This window comes from Varanus komodoensis, unplaced genomic scaffold (assembly GCF_004798865.1).
Source record: "Varanus komodoensis strain SLA01 unplaced genomic scaffold, ASM479886v1 scaffold4, whole genome shotgun sequence".
In the NCBI taxonomy this organism is placed as follows: Eukaryota; Metazoa; Chordata; class Lepidosauria; order Squamata; family Varanidae; genus Varanus; species Varanus komodoensis.
In genome coordinates, this window is record NW_025335941.1 from 13651761 (window position 1) to 13675166 (window position 23406).

General features: G+C 38.8%; 1 protein-coding gene across 5 annotated transcripts in view; it reads right to left on the reverse strand.

Moving 5' to 3' along the window:
- Positions 1-23406, reverse strand: part of DOP1B (DOP1 leucine zipper like protein B) — a 77529-nt gene that overhangs the window by 25809 nt on the left and 28314 nt on the right. For all 5 annotated transcript variants that reach the window (XM_044442425.1, XM_044442430.1, XM_044442427.1 and 2 more), the window contains 18 exons: positions 23041-23232; positions 21036-21705; positions 20189-20460; positions 18726-18878; positions 17079-17179; positions 16234-16424; positions 12269-13880; positions 11888-11999; positions 11480-11665; positions 10024-10149; positions 8381-8515; positions 7644-7699; positions 5882-5986; positions 5732-5798; positions 4804-4948; positions 2976-3058; positions 2570-2679; positions 493-639 (listed from right to left, as the gene is read on the reverse strand). In XM_044442425.1, coding sequence (XP_044298360.1) covers positions 493-639; positions 2570-2679; positions 2976-3058; positions 4804-4948; positions 5732-5798; positions 5882-5986; positions 7644-7699; positions 8381-8515; positions 10024-10149; positions 11480-11665; positions 11888-11999; positions 12269-13880; positions 16234-16424; positions 17079-17179; positions 18726-18878; positions 20189-20460; positions 21036-21705; positions 23041-23232 — 4463 coding nt within the window. The remainder of the gene's footprint in view (positions 1-492; positions 640-2569; positions 2680-2975; positions 3059-4803; positions 4949-5731; positions 5799-5881; positions 5987-7643; positions 7700-8380; positions 8516-10023; positions 10150-11479; positions 11666-11887; positions 12000-12268; positions 13881-16233; positions 16425-17078; positions 17180-18725; positions 18879-20188; positions 20461-21035; positions 21706-23040; positions 23233-23406) is intronic.

A 23406-nucleotide genomic window follows, 5' to 3' on the forward strand; every position in this document is an offset into this window, starting at 1 on the left:
ATACTTCCCATATGGCAAACTACACAATAATTTCACACCATTAACTACAAAAGGCAGAAGTGACTTCTCTTCAGGAAATTTCCTCTTGTGTTAAAACAGTCCTGAGATACTATTTTTAATTTAACGTTCCAGGAAAAAATAAATAAAAACATACTTTAAAATTAGGTCTCAGGAAGAAATAGGTAAAATTATAAATGTATTGACCCAAGTTTTGAAGAAAAAACTTTCTCTGCACTGTGGTGGAATGCTGCTCTTTTAATAAAGCCCACAGCTGAATGAGATAATTCACATTCTGTTAACTACTTTTAAAAGAAATTTTAAATGCCATTTAATATTTATGGTTTGTGAGCCACCCCGAGGCTTTGGCGAATGGGGCAGCATAGAAGTCCCCTAAACAAACAAACAAATAAAAAAATACATTAGAATCCACAGAGGAGTGCCAGTTTGTTGATTTAGAGAACTAACACATGATTTCCCCCTCATATGTCTTACTGAATGCAGGAGGTGTCCATCTGGAAAAAGGCTGGATCCATATATAGTTCCAGAACATCTTTCTTCCATGCTCGCTTGGTATAGGCATAGCCACTTAGGGAACTGAGCAACTGACTGCTAGCCCGGAAGCTAGGAAGGTTGTAGGTACTGCAAACACACACACAATATATTTCTTAATGTATTTTATATCTATACAGATCATTTCTGCAATATGTCTGCAGCATGCTCCAGTGGCAAAAAGTCACGGCTCTTGGGGATCTTACCCATGCTGCGCCTCTAACATGCCTAAACAACACACTGGATGGAGTGCCCAGTGGTTGGTCACCCTTTTTCAATGTTGGGGTTTTTTTACACCCTAAATGCATGTAAAATTTGTTCATAAAGTGCCAGGTTTTTGTAGGTTTCATTGGAGAAATTGATCAGTATATCACACTTACCCTCCTTTCTTATAAGGAGAGTTTTAAGATTGCATTGCTTAACATTTTCAATGATACCAATTTAAAAGCTAACTAAAATTATTTACATAGGTCAGAGATGCATGCAATCAATAGCCCATAGTATGAAATAATAAAGGTTTGGTGCTTTGGAGTCCAGAGTTGGACACTGGCCAAAAAAAGACTCCAAATGATTTTTCCCCTCAAGTCAACCCAAACTGCAACTGCTCATGATGGGCTAGGCACCATTTCCCCCCCTTTTGCATCAAGATCCCCATGAACCTCCCTTTTCACTAACAGTTGCTTCCTATGCCATCAGAAATAGCTGGGGGGTGGGGGTTGGAAAGAAGGACATCAGGCAGGGCAAAACAGGGTAATTTGGTCATGAAAGTATACAGCAAAAATTACTTGCAACTTTAGTTTACCTTGACAGCTCACACTTTAACAGCTGACTTGGGAAAGCAAAGTGAAAAAAAAATCTTATTTGGAACCTCTCTAGGTAATATTGTGGGTTGATACATGGTGAACTTTGACAGCAGGTGCCTTCAAGACATTGTCTGGGCATGGGATCCCGTTATCTGACCTGTGCAACTGCACACCTACACAGTTGTGCAACTCTGACTAAAAAGAACATCGAACAGGAAATCACAAATAAGTCTGTGAACACCGGGGCATCCCCCAATCCCGCCCCTTTTAATGTAGCTGCTTGGGCCCTGCACAAGGACTGGCACACACTGCATATTCTGAGATATGCACAATATCTGGGAAAAAAGGGGAAAAGCTGCAGTGACCTAAGAAGACTTGCCGTCATGACAGAGAGAGGAGACAAGGCAGCTTCATGAGGTATCAGCTGCAGAACCAACAGGGAAGCAGGGAGAAGAGTCAATCCATGGGGAGCCCAAAGGTCTTTCAGGCACACAGAGGGCTGTTTGCAAAATATTGCCAGGGTGGGTTACCATGACTTGTGAAGACTGAGAGGAGATATGATAGCATTTTTCAAGTACTTGAAGGGTTGTCACAAAGGAGGAGGACAGGATCTCTTCTCAATCATCCCAGAGCACAGGACATGGAATAATGGGCTCAAGGGACAGGAAGCCATATTTGGCTAGATACATTCCTTACTGTTAGAGCAGTACAACAATAGAACCATTAAGCTAAGGAGGTTGTGGGCTCCCCTACACTGGAGGCATGTGAAAGGGATGGTTTAACTTGGAGTTCTTCACTGAGCAGTGGATTGGACCCAATGGCTCTCTGGCCCCCCTCCAACTCTACTATGCTATGATTCTATGACGCAACCCACTGTTTCTTATCTTAATTCAGTACTGTCAGCTCTGATGAAAAAAGAGTATCTGTTTCCATAGATTATTCTAAATTCTTATGTTGCATATTACCAAATTCCCACATTCTAGGTCATTCAGTGCTGACCAATTGTTCATTTCCCACCATTAGAAAATGTAAAAGAACATCATTATTAAGCACTTGACTCTCAAGCTTTAGTAATATAATATGTGTGCTAAGATTTCATTTGATCAGCACACATATTACACACAATGAGTCTTAAAGTGGTGCAGACCTTATAGCCAGAGTAGGGCCCACTGTTTCACGGCTTAAGTTACTTGTGTATAATTGAAGGAAAAATTTACCTGTGATTACGTAAATAAGGAAACACATAATACAGCAAACGAGAGATTAAAGGAACTGCTTTCTCTTTTTCATCACTTCGATAAACCATATCCAGGAGAGAAGCAAGAACCTAGAAAAACAATTTTCTACATTAAGAAGGAGCAACACTTCAGAACAGTGAAAACTGGGTATCCTCTGTGGATATGATTTAGCGTTGCATGCAGGTGATGCACTCATATTGCCAACTACAGAAAAGTAAAAAGTGGTGTATGCTCAAGGAACTCCAACTGTAACAAAGGATGGAGGAAAATTCTGTGACTTTTGAAAGGTTGCAAATGTGATATAGATATGAAGAGCATATATATGTGCATACTCTATAGGTAGGTAGGTAGAGCAGCTGCAAAGAAAAAAGGCACCAGAACTCACCTCTGCAAGGAGAGAGAGGGCTTGAACACTATACATTGATGGGGCTGAGGCAGAAACCATTGAAGAAGGTATTGCTGAAGTATCTGTAGAAGGAAGACATTTAATTTGTTCTTTTTATTTTTAGAATGAAGCTAAGATTTTTACTATAATAATAGAAGTTTCGGAAATATGACAAAAGCATATAATGTAGCTTGGATCCAAATGCTGGGTGGGTGGGAAGTTCTGCAGAAAATAGAAAAGGCTGGAGACAACCAGTCATTTTGTTGTCTCAAACAAAATTATATCCAATGCTTTAAAAAAATAAATTAAAGCAGACCTGGACAATTACGAGCAGAGAAGCAGTGTATGAGAAAGGGGTAAACATTTCTCTCAACCAACATAGGGAGTTGTGCATTCAAAAAAAGTGCCAGGAGTTGCCCTATCCCTTCTGAATGAGGGAAGCAGTGGGCAAGCGCTCCTCACTGCTTTGTCTTTCAAGAGTGCTGGATCCTTGTTTTACAATGCACACGTTAGCATTTAAAGCTTGGTCAGGAGCTTGAGGAAGAGTATGTATGCATTCTGTGCTTTGAGAACAGCAGATGGTGCAATTCTGTTCCACTTATTTTTGCTTTCTGGAGTCAACATACCTACAAAGACTTGGTTGAAGCAGAAGTATGGACACATTTAGAACTTGGCTGGGTGTGTATTGAGGGGAGAGTTTTGGAGCAAAGAAGTGGCTGTCCTAGAAAAGTGTCCACTTCCATTTCTCTGTTCCACATTGCCCCACCCAGCCTACTGCACTTAAAAAAAAGTGGCTGTGAGTTTGCTAGGATCTGAATTCATGTTGGATGAACAGTGCTAAAGGAATAGAAATCCCAACCCCCTCTTTCCCACAGCAGCCTCTCAAGCTCCCTGAAAATGCTACATAGGGGAGTGCTGAATGGGTGAGCAGTGGGGAGGAAGGGAAACCCCAAATCAGATGAAAGTTCCTTTCTCTCACAGAGGTGAGATCCTGGATCTGGTCATCTGCATGCAATTATCAGTATTGTTGATACTGAGTGGCAGAAGCTCTCTAGGTATTCAGGCAGAATTCATTCCTAATTCTACCTACCTGGGGTCTTCTGCATACAGAGCATGCACACTAAGAGTGAGTTACAACCTTTTATAATACAAGGACATATTATGAATCTTAAAGTCTCACTGACTTGGGTTTGCACATAACAATAAAGCACGATGTACTTTGTTCTGCCTGAATTGATCCTTGCAATTAAATGAAGCTTTGTTAACTGTCTGTAAACCACAAAAAGAAAGTTTGTTTTTTTGTTGGCTAAAATGTCAGATTTGTTTGACCCATGTCTTCCTTTGATGACTGAATCAACAACAATAGCTTATCCTTACCTTGTTTATGGTACTGAAACAGAAGCTCCTAGTAAGAATTGCCTGTAAACAAAACTGCTCTGAAGGTTTACAAAACTTGGCAAGAGACAACCCAGAAATCAGGAAAACAAGTCATGTTTTGACTGCCTGTCTGCTCACCGCTAAAAGCAGCAAAACATATTTAACATGAACCATGGCTTAAGGTTAGTATGAACACATCCCATACTTGTATATGGCCTCTGCAATTGTCTGTTCCTACTTCCTTCATCCATCTTTAGGCCGGAAAGGTCTACAGGTAATACGTTAAACTAAGCACAACATACAATACCAAAGACACCATTTCTTCCTGCCTGTTCCCACTTCATTTTAACAGTCTGTCAGTCTGAAGAACTGTGTATTATCAAAAAAATAGCTTATATTACTGCATTTTATTCACTAGCTAATCCAAGTAACTTTATACTGTTTCTCTTACCACACAAATCATCTTCAGCGTTGGATTCATCTAAAGAAATCTGAGGCTGGGCTTTCACTTCCAGATTTCTACTCAGCCAGCTAGTTTGTTCTAGAGAGGAACCAGCAACATTCCCCACAGCTTCCAGTATTTTCTGGGTTACCTCCTGAAAAATGTGAACAGAGAAAGGAAGAAAACATTGATACAGAGGATGGTTGGTTTTGTGAACGTAATACTTGTGTTATTTTAATAAAGGAGAAATGGGTACAAAGCAAGACCAATTACTGCTCAAATAATCTTCCAAGAAGACTGAACATTTTGCAGAGGTATTTGTGAAGGGGGATGGCAAACCAAGGTTAGTAATTTCTCACTGGTGAATCCATAAACAGGAAAAAAGGGAAGAAAACTCCAGCTGTTGAAAGAGGACCGCAATAGGAGTCACTGGAGTAGTCCTTTCAGTGGTAGACCATGGTTGAAATCTTGACTCTGAGGAAGATTCACTCAGTGAATCTTTCAGCATCTGGAGTTTCTTCCCTATTTTTTCCTGATAAGTAAGGCGAGGCATTTTGCTGCCTGAACAGCAAATACCACCCCATTGCTCCAAGTCAAGATGCTGGCACCCAAGGCCAGTTGAGTTAGTTTGACACCCGAGGCTAGAAATCTCTTGAGCAGCTCTCCTCAATCCCCATGCTAATACAATATTATAATTATAATAAATTAAATAAATAAAGAGGAAAAAGGTGCCCTTCCATGGCACCCAGAACTGTTTGCATAAAGCAGTCATCTCTCTCTGCCAGCCCTGGGTAAAATCAGTGAGATACTTGAAACTCGGCTCTTGGAAAGAAAATTAGGTTAATCCACAGACTGAATCAATTAAATATAGGTCTTCCATACACTAGTAAGTTAGTTACCAGGTTAGCTGCATGACCAAAAACATGTTATGGAATACCTGAAGGTCTTTCTGGTCCTTCTTATTTTCCTGGTTTGGCATTCTAGTCACAAAATCATTCAGGGTGCTGTAGGAGAATAAACTCAAATTAGCAAAATGACATATTAAGACTTACTAATGCATATAGTAAAGAGATAACTACTGTCATACCTGAGAAGCAAAAAATGCCCAGGTGGCACCAAATTCAGTTGCACAGATTCCTTCAGCACTCCTAACAATGACTGGAAGTTTTCCTGCAAGGCGATGGCAGGGAGTCTGGGGGAAAAAAGCATCATATCCATTAAAAAACCTCTTAAAGGGTTGTTGTTGTTGTTGTTGTTAGTCGCAAACACATCGCAACCCCATGGACAATATTCCTCCAGGCCTTCCTGTCCTCCACCATCCCCCGGAGTCCACCTAAGCTCACGCCGACTGCTTCAGTGACCCCATCTAGCCACCCCATTCTCTGCCATCCCCTTCTTCTTTTGCCCTCTATTGTTCCCAGCATTAGACTCGTCTCCAGGGAGTCCTTCCTTCTCATTAGGTGGTCAAAGTATTTGAGTTTCATCTTCAGTATCTGGCCTTCTAAAGAGCAGTCAGGGTTGATCTCCTCTAGGACTGACCAGTTTGATCGCCATGCAGTCCAAGGAACTCGCAGGAGTCTCCTCCAGCACCACAATTTCTTAAAGAGTATTTCAGTACAAATGCTATACCCACCAAAAGCCCAACTGAAAAATTCTCCATTCACCATAGCTGATAAGGTTTTGATGTCATCAAATGAGTTGCCATTAAGTGTTCACAAACATAAATGGCTTAACCAGGAACTAAGGAATTAACAGGGAGCTATGTTTAATTCCAGCTCCTTAACAAGTGTGCAGGTCATCTATGCCTACATCAATTGTATCCAGTGGTGTATTTCCACCAGCACAAAGTTTCTACTAACAGAAACCACATAATTTTTCTATAATATTGGATATATCCCAATACGCTTAAAACATGCACGAATAAAAATATTTAAACAAATGCAGGATGGAAAAAAAGAATTGTCTCCTTTCCACTCAGCACTTATTATGCCTTTATTAATGTACCTGCCACAGGTATTTTGCAAAGGACAGGCCCTTAAATCTGTTGCCAAAAAACAAAAAAAAACAAAACAAAACAAAACAAAACAAAACAAAAACAAAACCAATGCAGAATTTGTGGCACCTTAAAGACTAACAAGCTGTGGTGGACAGATTGCTGAAAACATTAATCCAATGCACAGCTACTGTGAAAAAGGAAGCTCTGTGTTAGGCATATTTAAGAATAGAATTGAAAACAAAACTGGAAAGATCACACACTGTTTATACAAATCTGGTGGTTGCACCTGCACTTAGAATATTGTCTACAGTTCCAGTGCCACACCTAAAAAAGAGAAATATTGATTTGGAAAAAGTGCAGACATGATAAAACTAAATTAAACTAAAATGATGAAGGAGTGGTACAACTCCTATATAAGGCATAGTTATAACAACTGGGTTTGCATAGCTTAAAGAATATGGGAGTAAGGGAGGCATGATAAAGGTGTTTAAAAATATGGATGGTTTGGGAAAGGCGGAGAGGGAGAATTTTTTGTCCCTTCTCCCATAATGCTAGAATCCAAGGTCATCCCACAAAGCTGACTGATGGATGATTCAGGACAGAGCCGGTCCCTTCCCTCCTTTCTTCTGGTTATCAAGCTCAGGATGGTCCTTTGATAGTGCCATTCTTTTATCAGAATAGTACGACTCTAAATAATCTTTTGCGGCTGCCTGCTACTTGATCAAAGTAGTTCTAGTTTCCTGCAGCACCAGGCACAAAAAAATTTCAATTTTTTTTTTAATAAGATGCTACTGCTAATAGTTACTGGAATATGCTTCAAGAGAGAAATGCTTGTTTCTAGAAGCCCATTTACCTTTGTATGAAAGCATAGCAGAAGTGGAGCACTGGGATATCCACTAAGGAAGATTTCTGCAAACGAAAGAAATCAGTGTAATTCTTATGTATTCCATTACTAAAATGTATGATGATTTATTAAATATTACAGGGATTTAGACTAAACCCTAAAATCTTTACTTTAAGTAGGGTTGCTTATGTTGTGACTGTGTAGAGAGAAAGCTGTTTTCTTCCAGTTTCATTTCTTACAAATTGCTTACAAGAATAAAAACAGAAATCAGGAATACCTGAAATAACCTCAAAGATCATTATGCTCACAAAGGCTCCCCCAAATTAGCCAGCTAATTTGCCAAGAGTTTTGGGCACATTCTTTTGATTGCCATTTCGAGCAATTCAAAAGTGACTATGAGAATTGTATGAACTGTAAATACTACCCACATATACACCACACAATCATTTACAAAGCAACAAAAGGGGCAAACAACTAGAGTACCTATGCTACCCCTGCCTTTCAGTGTGTTTCACCCTTTCAACTATCCTTTCATCTGCCAAAGCTTACAATTGTATATTATGTGTTCTGCAGATTGCAGATCTGGGACTGAATCTGAAAAAGGTTTGTTGGGGATCACTGGGAGTTGCAGGATGTTTTTCCTACCCTATGCATAGGCTTACAGCCTAAGGAAACATAGAAAACTGATGAACATCTGTAACTCAACAGCACAGATTAATTAAAATTTTAGCAAAATGAACTTTTACCTCTTCACCCTTGATTTGGGATGGTTTCTTTACCACTTCTTTTACTAGCTGCAGTATAGTGTCAATCTTCAGAGTACTAAGTGCACAAACTAAGTCAAGTAGTACGAGCTGAGATGCACTAGCAACAGGAGAAATCTGAAACAAAAAAGGCATTAAGAAAGAAAAGTCCCTCATACACAGATCTGTGATACATATTTTCTGGAGTATATATAGTATCTATGTAAGCTTTCTCCAAACTGATAACCTCCAGATGTTTTGGGTTTCAACTACCCTTGGTTCAAGTGAGCATGGCCAATGGTTAGGAACACTGGAAAATGAGGTCTAGAACATATGGAAGGCACCAGTAAGCTGCTTTATATTATCTGAATAAATATTGTTAACCTATGGCATCCAGGCACAGTGAAAGAAGAAACCAGACATACCTGCTTATATTCTGGAAATAATCTGGCAAAAACATTAAAGAACACTTGAGGACGTAAAGTCGGTGCATTAAAATTCCGGCATGAGCATACGTGTTAGCACTGCAGACATAAATCTAAGGGATCTCTGGAGGAAATCTAGCCACAGAAGGCATGATCAAAGTATCAAAGAGTCCTTGTTCTGACAAAATGTCAGAAGGAGCCCACTTCAAGACTAATTCAGTTCTGCTACTAACATTGAAAATAAGGAGGAAATTAATGAATGGTCAGTGTAAATTGATTTTCTGGCTCTATGGACAAACCAAGATTTATTTTACAACACTGGAAGGATAAAGGCTCCCCTCCTTTAATGCAGGACCATACAATGCTTGTAATATTTGAATGGATAATGTATAGATACAACCTACAAATAGACACTTATTTGGCGATCTGGGGGAAAGGTATATTTACATATATTACATGAATATTATTCATTTATTTAAAGTTTTTCTATACTTTTATTCATTACAGAATCTCGTGATGGTTTACAATTTAAAAAAAATACAAACAATAAAACAATTATAAATTCCCTAGTGCCAGTTCCTGATGCCAAAATAATTAAAATACGATTTAACAATTAAAAAACCATGTAAATAAAAAGGTTTTTGGCTGGCATTGTAATTAATAAAGTGTTGGCAGCAGGGGCACTTCTCTGGAGGGTGAGTTCCACAATCAGGGTGCTATAGCAGAAAAGACCATTCTCGTAACAGCCCTCCTCACCTCTTTCAAGGAGGGCTCTTAGACAAGGCCCTCTGATTAATATACATATTGATCAACATTAAGATACATACTAATTGGTGTGTGTGTGTATAAACACTTCATTATATATATGTGGTGTTATATATCACACCCAGCCACCCACCCAATGTTCCCTTTGTTTTTCCTTATAATTCCTTTTTGGTTGGAGTTTTACAATAAAAATGAATTTTTAAAAAGTCATGGTGGGGTACAATGATTGTGTGAACTGGCTGAGTCAAACGCAAACTCGCCGCTTACTGAATGCGTCTGAGCTGCTTTCAGCACTTTAATCTGGAAACTGATGATGAGCATGTGTGGCTCCCTATCTACTGAGCAGCAGCCCACTAAATTCAACGGTTCCCTTGCATAGCCCCCATTCATACTTGGTAGACCATGATCTTCCTTAGTCTTGGCAGAATAATCTTTCATGATACCTTTCTTCTTTACCTTTGTTTTCTTTTGCCGCTTATGAGATCTCTTGCTGTTCCACACTGCTGCTACTGCAGCCATAAACTGCATTCCAAGATGTCCAGTAAGAGGATTCAAGAAGTCTAGGATTTTATTCTTTAATGTCTATTAAAAACAAAATATCAGGTTTCTCTTTTGGAATGGGTTCTTGTGGAATTTGTTTTCCTAACTGCTATGCATCCTGATAAAATGCAATGAACTAGATCATACTATTCCCAATCAAACTTTTAGTTCTCACATTGATAAATCCTTGTCTGTAACTTCCTGAGATTTTGACTACCACAACAAGAACTACACGAACAGTTGGAATTCAGATAAATCTTTTTCAAGACAGTGGTTTCTTTCTGCCACAATTGGAAGTGGTTTCTGAAACTAAGTGCTTCAGTTGCTGTTGGGAATGTAAAAGAATACTGCTGCATATCTGCAAAGTGAGCTTTACCTTTTTGAATTTGGGCCTATTTACTAAGTCTACTTACTATTCAGTAGGACTTTTGAATAAGAATATTGAGAGCTGTGCTAAAAGCAATTTACCTAAATGCAAATTACCACATATGCTGGTACCAGAGCCACAGCAGAAGGTGAAAATGGTACCGATGGTTCAATAATAGTTCTACAGCCATGGCAAAAATGGATTCTTCATTCACAGTGCACATTTGTATAATTAATATTATTAAAATAAAATTTTAGTATAGGAAAATTTATTTCCCAGGTGCAATGGAACAAAACCAGCAAAAAAAGAAAAAGATGTTTAACAAGACAAGCAACCTCCTCAGACAAAGAATCAACAACTACCTTGCATGCAGATAGGTACCAATATCTGAGTTCTTTCCTTAGGAAGCAGAATGTATATGCACAGATGCAGTTATTATGAAAAAGGCAAAACAACTGTGACTGTGTTACTTTAAAACCTAAGACAACCCTCTGTTTACACTACCGTGTTTAGAAATGGAAGCCTTTGCAATTAACCAGTAGAAAACAGAGTCAAGAAGATCACACAGTTACCTGCTTTTGATGTAGCAATAAGTCAGAATACCCATGGAACTCTGACTTGTTGTTTTACAGGCAGTTTGCTTGGCTTCTCCTGAAAGTGGGGACAAATAAACAAACCATGTCCATGATTTATTCATTATTATGATAGAACTGGAAATTCTGCTTTGGTTTGTCTGGGGAGAGACAATCCAAAATTCCTGGTTTGCACATAACAATAAACAAACCATGAAAAATGTTTTTGTTTATTTGTTAGGTCCCAGTTAAGAAGGAGCCATGCAGGAGACATAGGAACAGTGCAGAACATGTTCCTTGAGCATTAGCTTATAGCGATCCCTGAGCCAGGCCAATTTCTATTCAGAATATTCTCCACTAGAAAAATTCAGAATTACTCCAACAGTGCAGCACCCTGTCCACATGTTACCCAAGAGTGCTGAAGCATTCTTACTTTGGTCGCCTTAAAGTAAACGGAAGAAGAGCCTTTTGTGCCTAGGAAGTCAGTTGGTCTTTTTTGAGATTCTTCCTTTTTTATGACACTCCAAAGGAGAGACATGGTGTTAATAATTCGGGGGAGTTCTTCCAAAATGGCATTCCTAGCATTTCTTAAACTTGTAGGGTCAGCAGTCAAGGAGGACTGGGAAGATCAAAAAGTCCACATTACAGATATGCAATAAAGAATTACTGCATTCAGAATCCTAAACAATTTATCATTAAAAATTAAACAAGCTTATCCACTACAAGAAAGATACTGTAAATTAGCCCTGTTTTATAATATTTTACCAAAAAATATACAATATCTTATGCAAATTTTTATTGATACATAAAAAGAATGAAAGAGACAGATAAACATGGTTACCTTTTTAGTTTGGTTTGGATGATCCAAAAGACAAAAATGGCCAATAGTTGTGAGTCCTTCCAAAAGAGTTAGAGGATAATCTGGTGTAATGTTCTCTCGTTTAGAATGTATGCTTTAAGGGAAGAAAATTCATTCAGTAAATTATTTCAGTGAGAGTTTCAGGGATAGTCACTTAGATCTATTATAGCAAGAACCTTTTCTTCACACTCCTTTTCCTTCAAACTCCTAACTTTCCATATTCTTACATTCTCCTTCCTCTGAAGATAATTTGGAGTACTCCAACACTGATTTTCTAAGAAAGCATGCAAATACGGACTGACGCACAAGCCAGAAGCTAAATTAGCAAGACATGAAACAGAACACGAATAGGCATTTCCTTACCTTACAGACACTTTTGCTGACATCTTCAGAGTTTCATGTTCATATTGTTTGACAAGTTCATCCAGGTTCTTGCAAATCTGTACAATAAATGGTGCTACTGTCCACCCTAAGGATTTCCCAAAGTATGGCAAGGAATAAGCAACCAAGCTCACCCAAGCTGGATGCATGCCATAGCCATACTCGGGCTGCAAGCCTCGGACTACAGCAGATACAAATAATCCTTGTGAAGTTATAGGGTGTGGATGCACATACTGCATAGCACCAATTGCCTCCTGAAAGTTAAGAGCCCTTTGCCATTCCTTTGATAGGCCTGTCTGGTTCTCTAGTTCTTCCTGAGTCTGTCCAAGATGATGCTCCAAGACTATCAACACTTGCAGAAGTTTCAGCAGCTCAATTTGTAAAGGATGCTCACTCCAAATCTGATCACGACCAAAGTTGATGAGAGTCTCCTCAAGAACACAGTCTTCACTAAAGCCATTCATCTTATCAGCTGTCATATGTTCATAGCATTTTTGACTAACATACATAGATGCAGATAGAGAGAGGAGGACAAATTCTTGTACTTTACATCTTCCCAGCAAGTTGTGTATAAATTCAATGTTCTTGCTTTCTGTTGCTTTGGCCATTGTAGCCAGCTGGGTCATCATTCTGATCAAGACTTCAACGCTTTTGACTTGGACATCCCTATTGCCAAGCACATCTTTGTGGGTCACCTTTAAGTAACAAGGATAATAAGAACGCAGGAAACTCAGACAAAGGTACGTCAGCAATTCTATTAATAATGAATGTGGGCATACGGTTGGTGACTGAGTCTGAAGTTTTCCATAGAAACTCTGTCCAACGAGAGCCTCCTGGTGGCGAGTTAGAAGATTGTAAATGAGATTTAGATGAGCTGTGGAGCTGGTATCCATACTAGTTGTGCCTACAGCTTCGATGAACTCTTTAGGATTTGTTTTGAGCACTGCCTCAAGTACAGAAAAAGCGTACAGCACCCTTTTGGAATCATATGGCTGCAAGTACAAGAGAACATGCTTAAATAGGGCCTCAACTATCTCCTGTTTTTCCTTCTGCTGTTTTAGCAATCGGGATGTGGTAAATGCCTGAAGCTCCAAGTCCACCTCCTCATCACTTGAGAAAGATTCTGATGCTTGAGTTTTCTCAGAATCTACACGTACAAGGTTTAACATGGTGCTAGGGGAATAAACATTGGAGGAACCAACATGTTTCTTGTTTTCTTTGCCATCTGTAGAAGCACTATAGTTTTCCTCATTGCTCATATCTTGCTGGTCCAGAGAAGGAGAAAACGATGACGTGTTATCACTGTCAATCGGCCCAGTGCTTGTGTCAGCAGACTCCGTGTGCTCACTATCCTCCTCTTCACCCATCATTCCTGGAGCTTCTGCACACTGACAAGGATCATTTATAGACTGTTTATTTTTTAGCAGACATTTCTCTGGAACTTTTTCAACTTCAGCCCATATAGCTTCCCTGTCCACTGCTGTAAACTGGCTCATTGGCAAACTTTCTTCAGAGCTGCTTTCCTGTAGTTCACGGGCTCCCAAGGTCTCCTGGAAGGACCCTTTTTTCTTTTTATACCAGAGATGCATGTCTTCTGAAAAAAACACAACAGGTTTGTTTTTAGAAAATCTCACTTATTTGGCAATGACCAACTTTGTGACTGTCCTTTCAGACAACCACCACATTCCTGCCCACTGTCTGAACACTGCAGAACCTGGATCATGAGAGCAGGTAGGCCTTTTCCTCAGCCTTCCCAAGCTTTAGATGTTGTGAACTACAACTCCCATAATCACTGATCAACAATGCTTTCTGGGGTTGTAGTCCAAAACGTCTATGGGGCAACAGACTGGGGACAGTCGTTTTCCTCTTGAACTATGCCATCTGCACTGGGTATCCACCAAGACTGTATGCACATTTAATTAACTGCTTATACACCAGTATCTTATGGGCTTTTGCTCTTATATTCCCACCTGTCTTTAACCTTCAGACAGAAGGAAAAACCACAGTCCGGATAGAAATACCAAATAAAACTTTGAAAGCATGTAATAGCATGCTGCTCATTTTTATTTTTATTTTTAATTGAAGTACAGCAGCTTTAATAAGTGCTATATTTAGAAAGCTATGTTCACTTTTTCAGCATAATGCTTTATTGAAATAATTCAAGTGGAAGATAGGAATGTAACATTTTCCCCAGGTAAATTGATGGAAAATGGATAGAATTATCATTCACAGAGAAGAGCTGCTAAAGGAAGAATCAGCAAGGCTTTTGCAAGGGAAGTTTTGCATGATAATCTCATATATCTATTTAAGCAAAACACTTTTGATAAAATTACTCAACAAAAGGATTCTGAATACATTTATTAGTCATGGAAAACCATCTTTTTATAGAGCAGCTATACAATAATCAGCAATGTTTCCCAAATATCTGTATCGGATCACTGATATTTAATTACTTAATAAGTGTTCTGGAATTGGGGTTCACAGTGAAATAACCAAGTTTTGGATAATGCCAAATAATAAAGGATAGTGAACACCTACATGGACTGTGAAGAGCTCCAAAAGGATCACTTCAATCTGCGCACATGGAATTGCAGAAGACATTCATTCAATCCAGGCAACCATACCCTACTGATTTCAGCGGATTTATTCTAAACTTGACTAAGTCTGGAACCAGCCCATAGTCTGCAAATGTAAAATGTTGGCCGCGGGGCGGGGGGATCCTAATTCACATGTATACTAATACAGCAACAATAGTGGTAGCCAATCATGGGAGATCTTAAGGTCATGCTGAACAGTGAAATGACACACTGTCATGGAGGATAAGAAAAAATACATTTATTGTCAGCCCAGAATCATTGAAACTCTTGCTTAGCGCATCCCTTTATTCAGTTTGAACTGTGCTTTCCTGAGCTTTGTAATAGTCTTGATTTTACAAAAAAAAGGTACATAAACTTAGTTTTAAACAAGTCTTTAATGTTAAACATACTGCTGTGCAAAACTGGAAGCATGTGCAAATGTAAGAGATAACTGAGTGGTGTTTTCCTGGTATTTAAAGTCCCTTTGTAATCCACACTTTCTTCCTGCCACTCAATGTTTCTTTTACTTGTTCCTGTTTTGGGGTCCTGGGAACAGTTATTTGGTATACATGTGAGCTGTTCTAGAAGACACCAACCGTCTCCTATGTTTGCCTTTTAAAATATTTTCCCAAATATTTTTCAGCTGTGGATTCAAAAGGTGGTTTTACTGTGTTGCTGTATGGATCTCTCCTGTGCCACAACCCTCTGCTGTGTGTGTTCTTGTTCAGATCTCTCCTTCCCCCATATCAAGTACCAAGTGTTCCAAACATCAATTGCTCCAAATATCTTTTTCAAGATTTGGAGGAAAGTTTTGTTTCAAAACCAGACAAGCTTTGTTTTAAAAATTATACTTTGGAAAACTCTGGAGTAAATTTCCTTTTCCAAGCAGTGGTGTTTTCTAACAGGAAAACTGTAGCACTTGTAAGGTGTGGTAGAGCCAACCAATCCACACCCAACCTTTCTGAACCATGATAAGTTACTATTCTTCACTGTATATAGGTCTTATGAAATTGTAATATTTAAATTAAGAGTGCTTAGTGTCTTTGCAAGAGAGGAAGATAATTAGATCCAGTGGGCTCATCCAACTGTGACCCTTTATAAATGCCCTGTCCTCTATCCCACCAGCCCCAGTCTGAAAAGCTATGACTTGTCTATAAATGGCCATTATCCATGACAGTTAAAGAAACCACCAGGCTCAAAGGCAGCAAGCCACCAAATATCACTTGGTAGAGTGAGAGAAAACAACATTGTTTTGGATTCTGAGTTGTGGGCTTCTCAGAGACATCTGGCTTGCAACCACAAGAAACAAAATGCTAGGCAAGATTGCCTTTTGATATGATCCAGGAAGTTGCTTCTTAAACACAATCTTACCTGATGAGCTTTTCTGCTTGACACACTGAATGGAGGTACGCTGTGTCTTGGGATGAAGCAGAAGCAGAAGAACAGGTTCAAGAATTCGTGCAACATCATTAAGTGAGAGGGCTCGTATCAACCAACCCTGTGCTGCAGCTCCAATTGCTCCATCAGAATAATTAAGACTGTCCAGTACAACAAAAAGGGACCTGCATGGAGATATTACAGTAGTATTAATACAGGAAAGTCGAGCTAAAGTAAAAGATTACAGCATAGTTGATAAGGAGCATACATTGTTAGACTACTTTTGATATCAACAGTAAGCTTTTTCACTATCTTGTATCTCTCTCAAGGCATGGTGCTGTTTATGTATATTCATGAGTGGGTGGGTGATGGACCCTAACATCAGGTGAAGAGAAGACTACACCTGACCTGAAATAATGGACTAAAAGCAAACCTCAGATTGCAAATACATGGGCTGTTTATGTGGTAAATGTGTAGCTACAGGGAAAAACAAGCTAAGCGTAGTGGACCTGTTGAAATAACATTATTTTTTGGTTAGGTACATTTTTAATACACATGAAAGTACTGGGCTACATCAAATATTAAGAAGAGAACTTTTGCAGTACTAGATTATCTTTCACTGTGGAAAATCCATTTCAAGGAGAACCTAACTTATCTCCAAAGTCTGGTTCAGAGTTCTCCAACCGTCTGCAGCAGATTTTGCCTGAAGAAAGAGCTGCAGGGAGAACAGGTATGCACTCTCTTGATGGACACAACCTGATTTCACTTTTAATCTTTTTAGTTCAATTGACTCAAGTAAATATAGTTTATCAAATTATACAAATGAGGAATAGCAATACCTGTCAAAAGACCGATTGTGGGAAGTGACTCTGCTGCCTTGAATTTCTCTGGTCAAATGCCACATGATAGAGAATCGAAATAGTGCCTCTAGCCTTGTCCCCTAGTCGGAAAGAAATCCAAAACAGTTAAGAACAAAAGTAGATAATATAGCACAATGTATTCAACTACACACATTTCTAAGTTATCCTTGCAAGGTACATAGATCAATAACTGTGAGAAACATAATTCAGTTTGTTGAACAGTTGCTCTAATGTGATTTTTTTCCAGTCCAGAGCTGCAGGTAGCTCAGTTGCTGTTAAGCAGAATATTTCTGCCCCTTCTATTATTCTTGATAAGACTCACTGGTCCAAGAATGAAAAGAAAAGGAAACAGGGTTTTATTGTAATCCTAAATGGTAAGAATTTGGCAAATGTTAGTCATCCTAACCAATGAACTGTATTTTTAGAAGATCTTGTTTTTAAATAGCATTTCATGGAATTCAGTATTCACCATGAGGAAGTATAGATAATTCTGAAAGAAATGGTCACCCCTCAGCACTTGATTATCCTGTTACCAGTATTGTCGGCAAAAAGCTATTGCTAGTAAAGAATATGGAGAAAAAGGATGGTTTCTTATAAGCAAAGGCATCAGAAGAGGGTGCATTTTATCTCTCTATCTGTTGTTGTTGCTATTTATTTCATTTCTATACCTCCCATAGCTGAAGCTCTCTGTTCAATTTGTATCTGGAACATACACAAAGCTGAAGCAGGATCAGAGGGAAAAGGAGTGAAAATCAATGGAAGAGAAATCAGTGATTGAAGATATGCAAATAATACCATAATGCTGGCAGAAGTCAGCAATGAATTGAAAAGACTCCTGAGGAAAGTCCAAAAGCAGGACTGCAGCTGAACACTAAGAAAACAAAAATCATAAATATATAAGAATTATACAACTTTAATGTCAACAATGAAGAAACTGAAATGATGAAAAATTTTGTGTATCTGGCTTAATCAATTCAAATGCTGATTGCAACCAAGAAATTCAAAGAAGAATGAGACTTGGAAGGAAAGCAGTGAAGGAAGCAGGATCATTAAATGTACAAATGTTTCACTAGGGACCAAGGTTAAGATCTTCCACACCATTATATTTCTGATTGCTATGTATAGGTGTGAAAGGCTGGAATAACATGGTACTGGAGGAATGTTTTGTGAATACCTTGGACTGAAAAAATGACAAACTAGTGGATTCTAGATCAAATCAACCCCGAACATTTCCTGGGAACCAAAAATGACTTCAACTGAAGCTCTTGTACTTTTGAGTACATCATCAGGAGGTAACTCTCACTGGACAAAATAATAATGCTAGGGAAAGTTGGAGAAGAAGATGAAAGAAGAGAAGACCACACATGAGATGGATCGATTCCATAAAGGAAGCCACAGCTTTGAGTTTTGAAGAGCTGTACAGGACTGCCAAGGACAGGGCATTTGAAGGACTTTCATTCCTCAGTCAGAGACGACTTTATAGCATGTAACCACAAGTGTAGGGGTCACAAAAGAATTTATGTTCAAGTAAATAGATGTACAATTGTGATGCAGGGCTTCCAAACGCTCATGCACTAACTTAGGCTATGCAAACATTAGTAAGCTACTTAGAACAGTAAGACCTACTTTGTCATGATCTAGTAATGCAAGGCAGATGATGTCTTCACAAATATTAGCTGATGGAGCCAGGCAATGCAGATGGTAGAACAGTTCTACACATGTGTTGTGATGCTCTCTTGTCTCTTTGTTTAGCTGATCCCAAAGCACTTGAGCCACTCTCTGTAGTAAACATGAAATCAATGAACTATTTCAAGCAGATTTGGCACACAATAAAGAAAACACTGTATTAGTGAAAATATTTCAAGTTTTACTGTTAAACAGAACCACTTCATACATGCAAAAAAGTGAAAACACAAAACTAACTCTGAGTAAAATTATGTCACACAGCAGGTGTGACAAATAAGATCTCACATGAATAAATACATGTTTTAGTTCTTATTATTGTTATTAATTTTATTTTGTACTGCCCAATAGCTGAAACTTCTTGAGCAGTTTATAACAACACATAAAATACAATAGAATGCAATATAAAATACAGATAAAAATGACAGCATCATAAAAATTACAATATCAATCTTTTAAAGTTTTTAAATCTTCAAATTTTTAAAAAGAAAACTAATAATATCTTTTTAGGCCAGTGATATAATGCTCCAGTGTAATGTTGAAACTCTCAGCACAGTCTTAACCTGGCTGAGAAGATCCAGCTAGGCCTCAATGATAAGCTCATTCCCTAACTGGGGGGCCACCGCTGAGAAGATGTTGCTCCTTGTTACCACCAGCAGAGCTTCCCTTAGAGGTGGAGGTAGGCCCCACATCTTGATTGTTGTGTCTTGGCAGAGTGTAGGTGGGAGAGGTATTTCGTCAGGGACTGTGGTTCCAAGCTGTGAAGGGAGTCTTTTTGAAAGAGGAGAAATGCCTACTTGGTGAAGGAGCAGCAAGTATATGTATATGCAGGGGGCTGTGTGGCTAATAGGGTGGGCTAAAAATCAATTAATCATCAAACAAACAATAAATCCAATCAATCAATCAAATAAATAAATAAAATATATGCACTGTTGCTAAGGTTACATAGGAGATTCTCTAAGTTCTAGAAGTCCCTTTCACAATTAACATTAGCAAAGGAATGCAGGACTCACGCTTTCTATTTTTGTTCTTAGCCATTTGCAACAGCTGTCTATTATCATTGTTGACCACTAAAATGCCTAGTTACTTTTACCCAGTAGAGAGAATAGTGTAACACCCGACAGAGTTTGCTATTGTTCCTTGTACCTACAGAACCACCACTGCTGCTCTTCCAGCAGCTTAGCTGCCATTTCATTGTATCAAGTGGGTGTGAGGAAAAGATATTGCTACAGCTAAATAGTAACACCACTGAACCACTATTCAGCCAGAATGGTAAATACTGGTAGACAGGACAAGGTCATGCAGACAAAGTCAGGGCAAGGTCATGCGGATCTGAGAAAAAGCAATCACATTATGGCTTTGCATGCATTTTTCTTTAAAAAAAAAAACAAAAACAAGTAGAACACCTGATAGAAATCTGTTTTTTCTGAAACAAGCTTTAGAACTGCAGGTGCAATGGGAGGAACTGTGACCATCTGTAGTTTTCCAAAGAAGGGATTTTGGCCTGGAATTTTATACCGCTTTAGCCTGTCTTCAAGAACCAGTGCCAATGACTGGGAATGGTTTATTATTTCCAGCAGTACTGAGATGGAGACATTCTGAATGTAGCGGTCATTCTCACAGCAACATATTGTCATCAAGGATTTGAGCCACAGGGGGAAAGTGGGTTCACAGCCTCCTGAAAAAAAAGAATCAAATAGATTAGCTACAATTTTGCAATGATAATTAATGGCTTCTTTGATATAGTTGAAAAGTGATATCCCCAGGTTAAATATTGACTATTTAATGCATATCAGTAAGAACCACAAAAAGTTGCAATGTATTCTTATCTGAATTGTCGCAGGGTATCTGAAAATAAAACAAAACACAATAATACCACACACCAAATTGTGCATGGAAAGTGCCTTTGCTTCCTCCTATTTATATCTAAACTGTACAATCTCATGCATGCACACTCAGAAGTCATTATGCACAATGCAACCTATCCTCAATTAAATATGCATAGGATTGCAGCCTAAGAATATTAGCTCTTTCCGGGACACCCCATTCCTAGCATACTGATACCCTTTTTGGTACTGTCTGCTTGATCTGTCTATCACAGTTATAGTCTATCATTTAGCAGAGTTGAAATGTGCTCAATACATTGTGCACAGTTCTCATGAAAGTCTCTTGCTTGGCCAAGACAAGCTTATTTCACATTCTTCTGCAAGGGGAAGTTTCTGTATATTAGTCTAATGAAAATGTTCTTCTTACCAGGCACTTGAAAGAGGGAAGAATAGAGCTGTTCAGTTTCTTCGTCTGAAAGATAGACGGGGAATGTAGTACAATCCAGTAAGAGGTAGCACATTGCTGCAAAAGCCTCTCTGCAATCCTCCTTCAAATCTCCCAAGTCAAGCATGACTTGGTCAAAGTCCCATTCTTCCTCCTCTTTCTCTCTTTGATTACCAAGGTCATCCACAGGAGACTGAGGCCCCAAACCTTTCTGTTTAAATGGAGATCCCCGGACAGTGAATAAATCGGACAGCATCTGCTTAAACTGAGGCACAGTGATTTGCTTGGAGTCCCACGAGTGCTTTTTCTTGTTGGTAGTTTCCTTGTTCTCCCCTTGTCTTACACATGCTGTCTGAACACTTCCATTCCCGGAGTCTTGTAAATGAACCCCAAATACATATTTACTGGCAAACTTTGCAACCAGGCCCTGGATACAGTACAAGGTCTTCTGCATGCTCCCACCCTTTTTCCAAACATCATCTTTCTCAGGGATTATTCTTGGAATTCTCAGATGCTGGGACAGCTCTGGGGATGAAGCACTGAGAGCAATACCACTGTCTTCTGTTTTTAGTGGAGGAAAAGAAGCCTCTTCTTCATTCTGAAGTACTTTCACTTCTGACCTCAGCTCCTGGTTCTCTTCCTTTACAGGGCTCTGAAATAAATCAACAAACAGCATGTGCTTCTAAATGTGAATGCTGAGATTTAGTTCATGTAACAGCATTTCAAAACAACATAAGCAAGAAAAAAATTAAGTTATCCTTGCAGTTAAGGGTTCCACCCTTAAAGGCAGCCTAGAAATAATTTAAATTAAATGAACTGAAACACTGCAGGCACATGAAATGAATGCAAGGCTGGCAGAGAAAAATTGTAGTTTAGATGTGTCTAGAACAATTTTAACTGGTCAAAAGTTACAGCCTGTTTAGCATCTAGTATTGCAAGCAGGAATATAAAGTAGTCAGTCTGAAGGTCAGACCAGAGATAAGACATATGTCATGTAGTTTGGCGTTGCATAGCTGTCTGCTTGTTTCAAAGTCAGAAAGGATTCTCATGCACCTCCACACTATTTGCAATGCATGGCAAGTTTCCTTTGACAACGAAGTGTGTTCTCCCATTACAAATAGCATGCAGTGACCTGCGCAACTGAATCAGACTGAGACTGAAGCAGGAGCAAATGCGTAAAGACCGCCTTTCCCCACACACTGTTCTGATCAGCTAGGGCTATTTTTACTAGTTACATAAAAACAGCTGTATAGCACCAAACTATGCAACAAATGTCACCACCAGTTTGGCCCTGAGGTAGACAAAAATGGTATTGTATATTATACCATCATAGTATTAATAATGTGTTGTTGATATTGCATAATGTTAAAATGCATAGGCTCTATGAATATTTTACTATTGCACCACCTGACTCAGTTTCCATCTAATTTATAACTGTGAAGTCAGTTCTCTTCATTTATGAAACCACTGACAAAGAAAATAGCTGAAAACAAGACTAATCTGATACTAATCATTATAAAACCTAGAGACTTTTATTTGGACACAAATATTGGAAATACTTCCAGATGAAAATCATTCCGTTGCACCAGAAATCAATTGGCAAGTGAAATGCATTTTTGAGGCAAGTTCACTGCCTACATTTAGTAGACTATGTTAATTTTTCAGATACTGCAGTATTATTATAGCCAAATGTGCTGGAGCATGAATACCTCTTATAATGTATAAGTCTGAGCAAACTGCTTCCATTAGCCTGCCAACATGTAACGTCACACTCAACATTCACGTTGCTCTTCACATATAAGAAACATGCTTTAGAACAAAATAGTACTGATACCCAGTTTTATTCTTTTGAAGGATAAAAGTAGCATGAAATGTCCCATTATGACACAAAAACAACACAAGCAGCCTTAATAAATCAACTCTTTAAAGATCTGATCAATCCGTTTTAACAAAGCATATTAAAAAATAGACACATGTTAATACCTACAGTATCTGAGCTTCCTGTTTCAGTTCCTAGATAGGCAGGAGGCATTTGCACTTTGCTAAGCACTTTGAAGCATGTCCTTAAGGCGTGGGTGAGCTCTGGTAAACTAAGAGTGTCCATGTTTTCAAGGAGAGATTGCACCAGGCAGCTGAGCATCTGTGGCAGGTAAAGAGACTGCACTTCCGAATAAAGCTCCTACAAGAATAAGGGATTCCAAGTAAGCAAATAATTAAGGGTGTGGCACATTTCATTTATTAATTGATTCCTATGTACTTTTAAAGAAAGATTTCCAAGAATTTAGAGAGATCCTAGAATAGTTGCTTTACTGTAGCACAAAGAATGATGAAAGAACATAGTCTAGCTTAGACA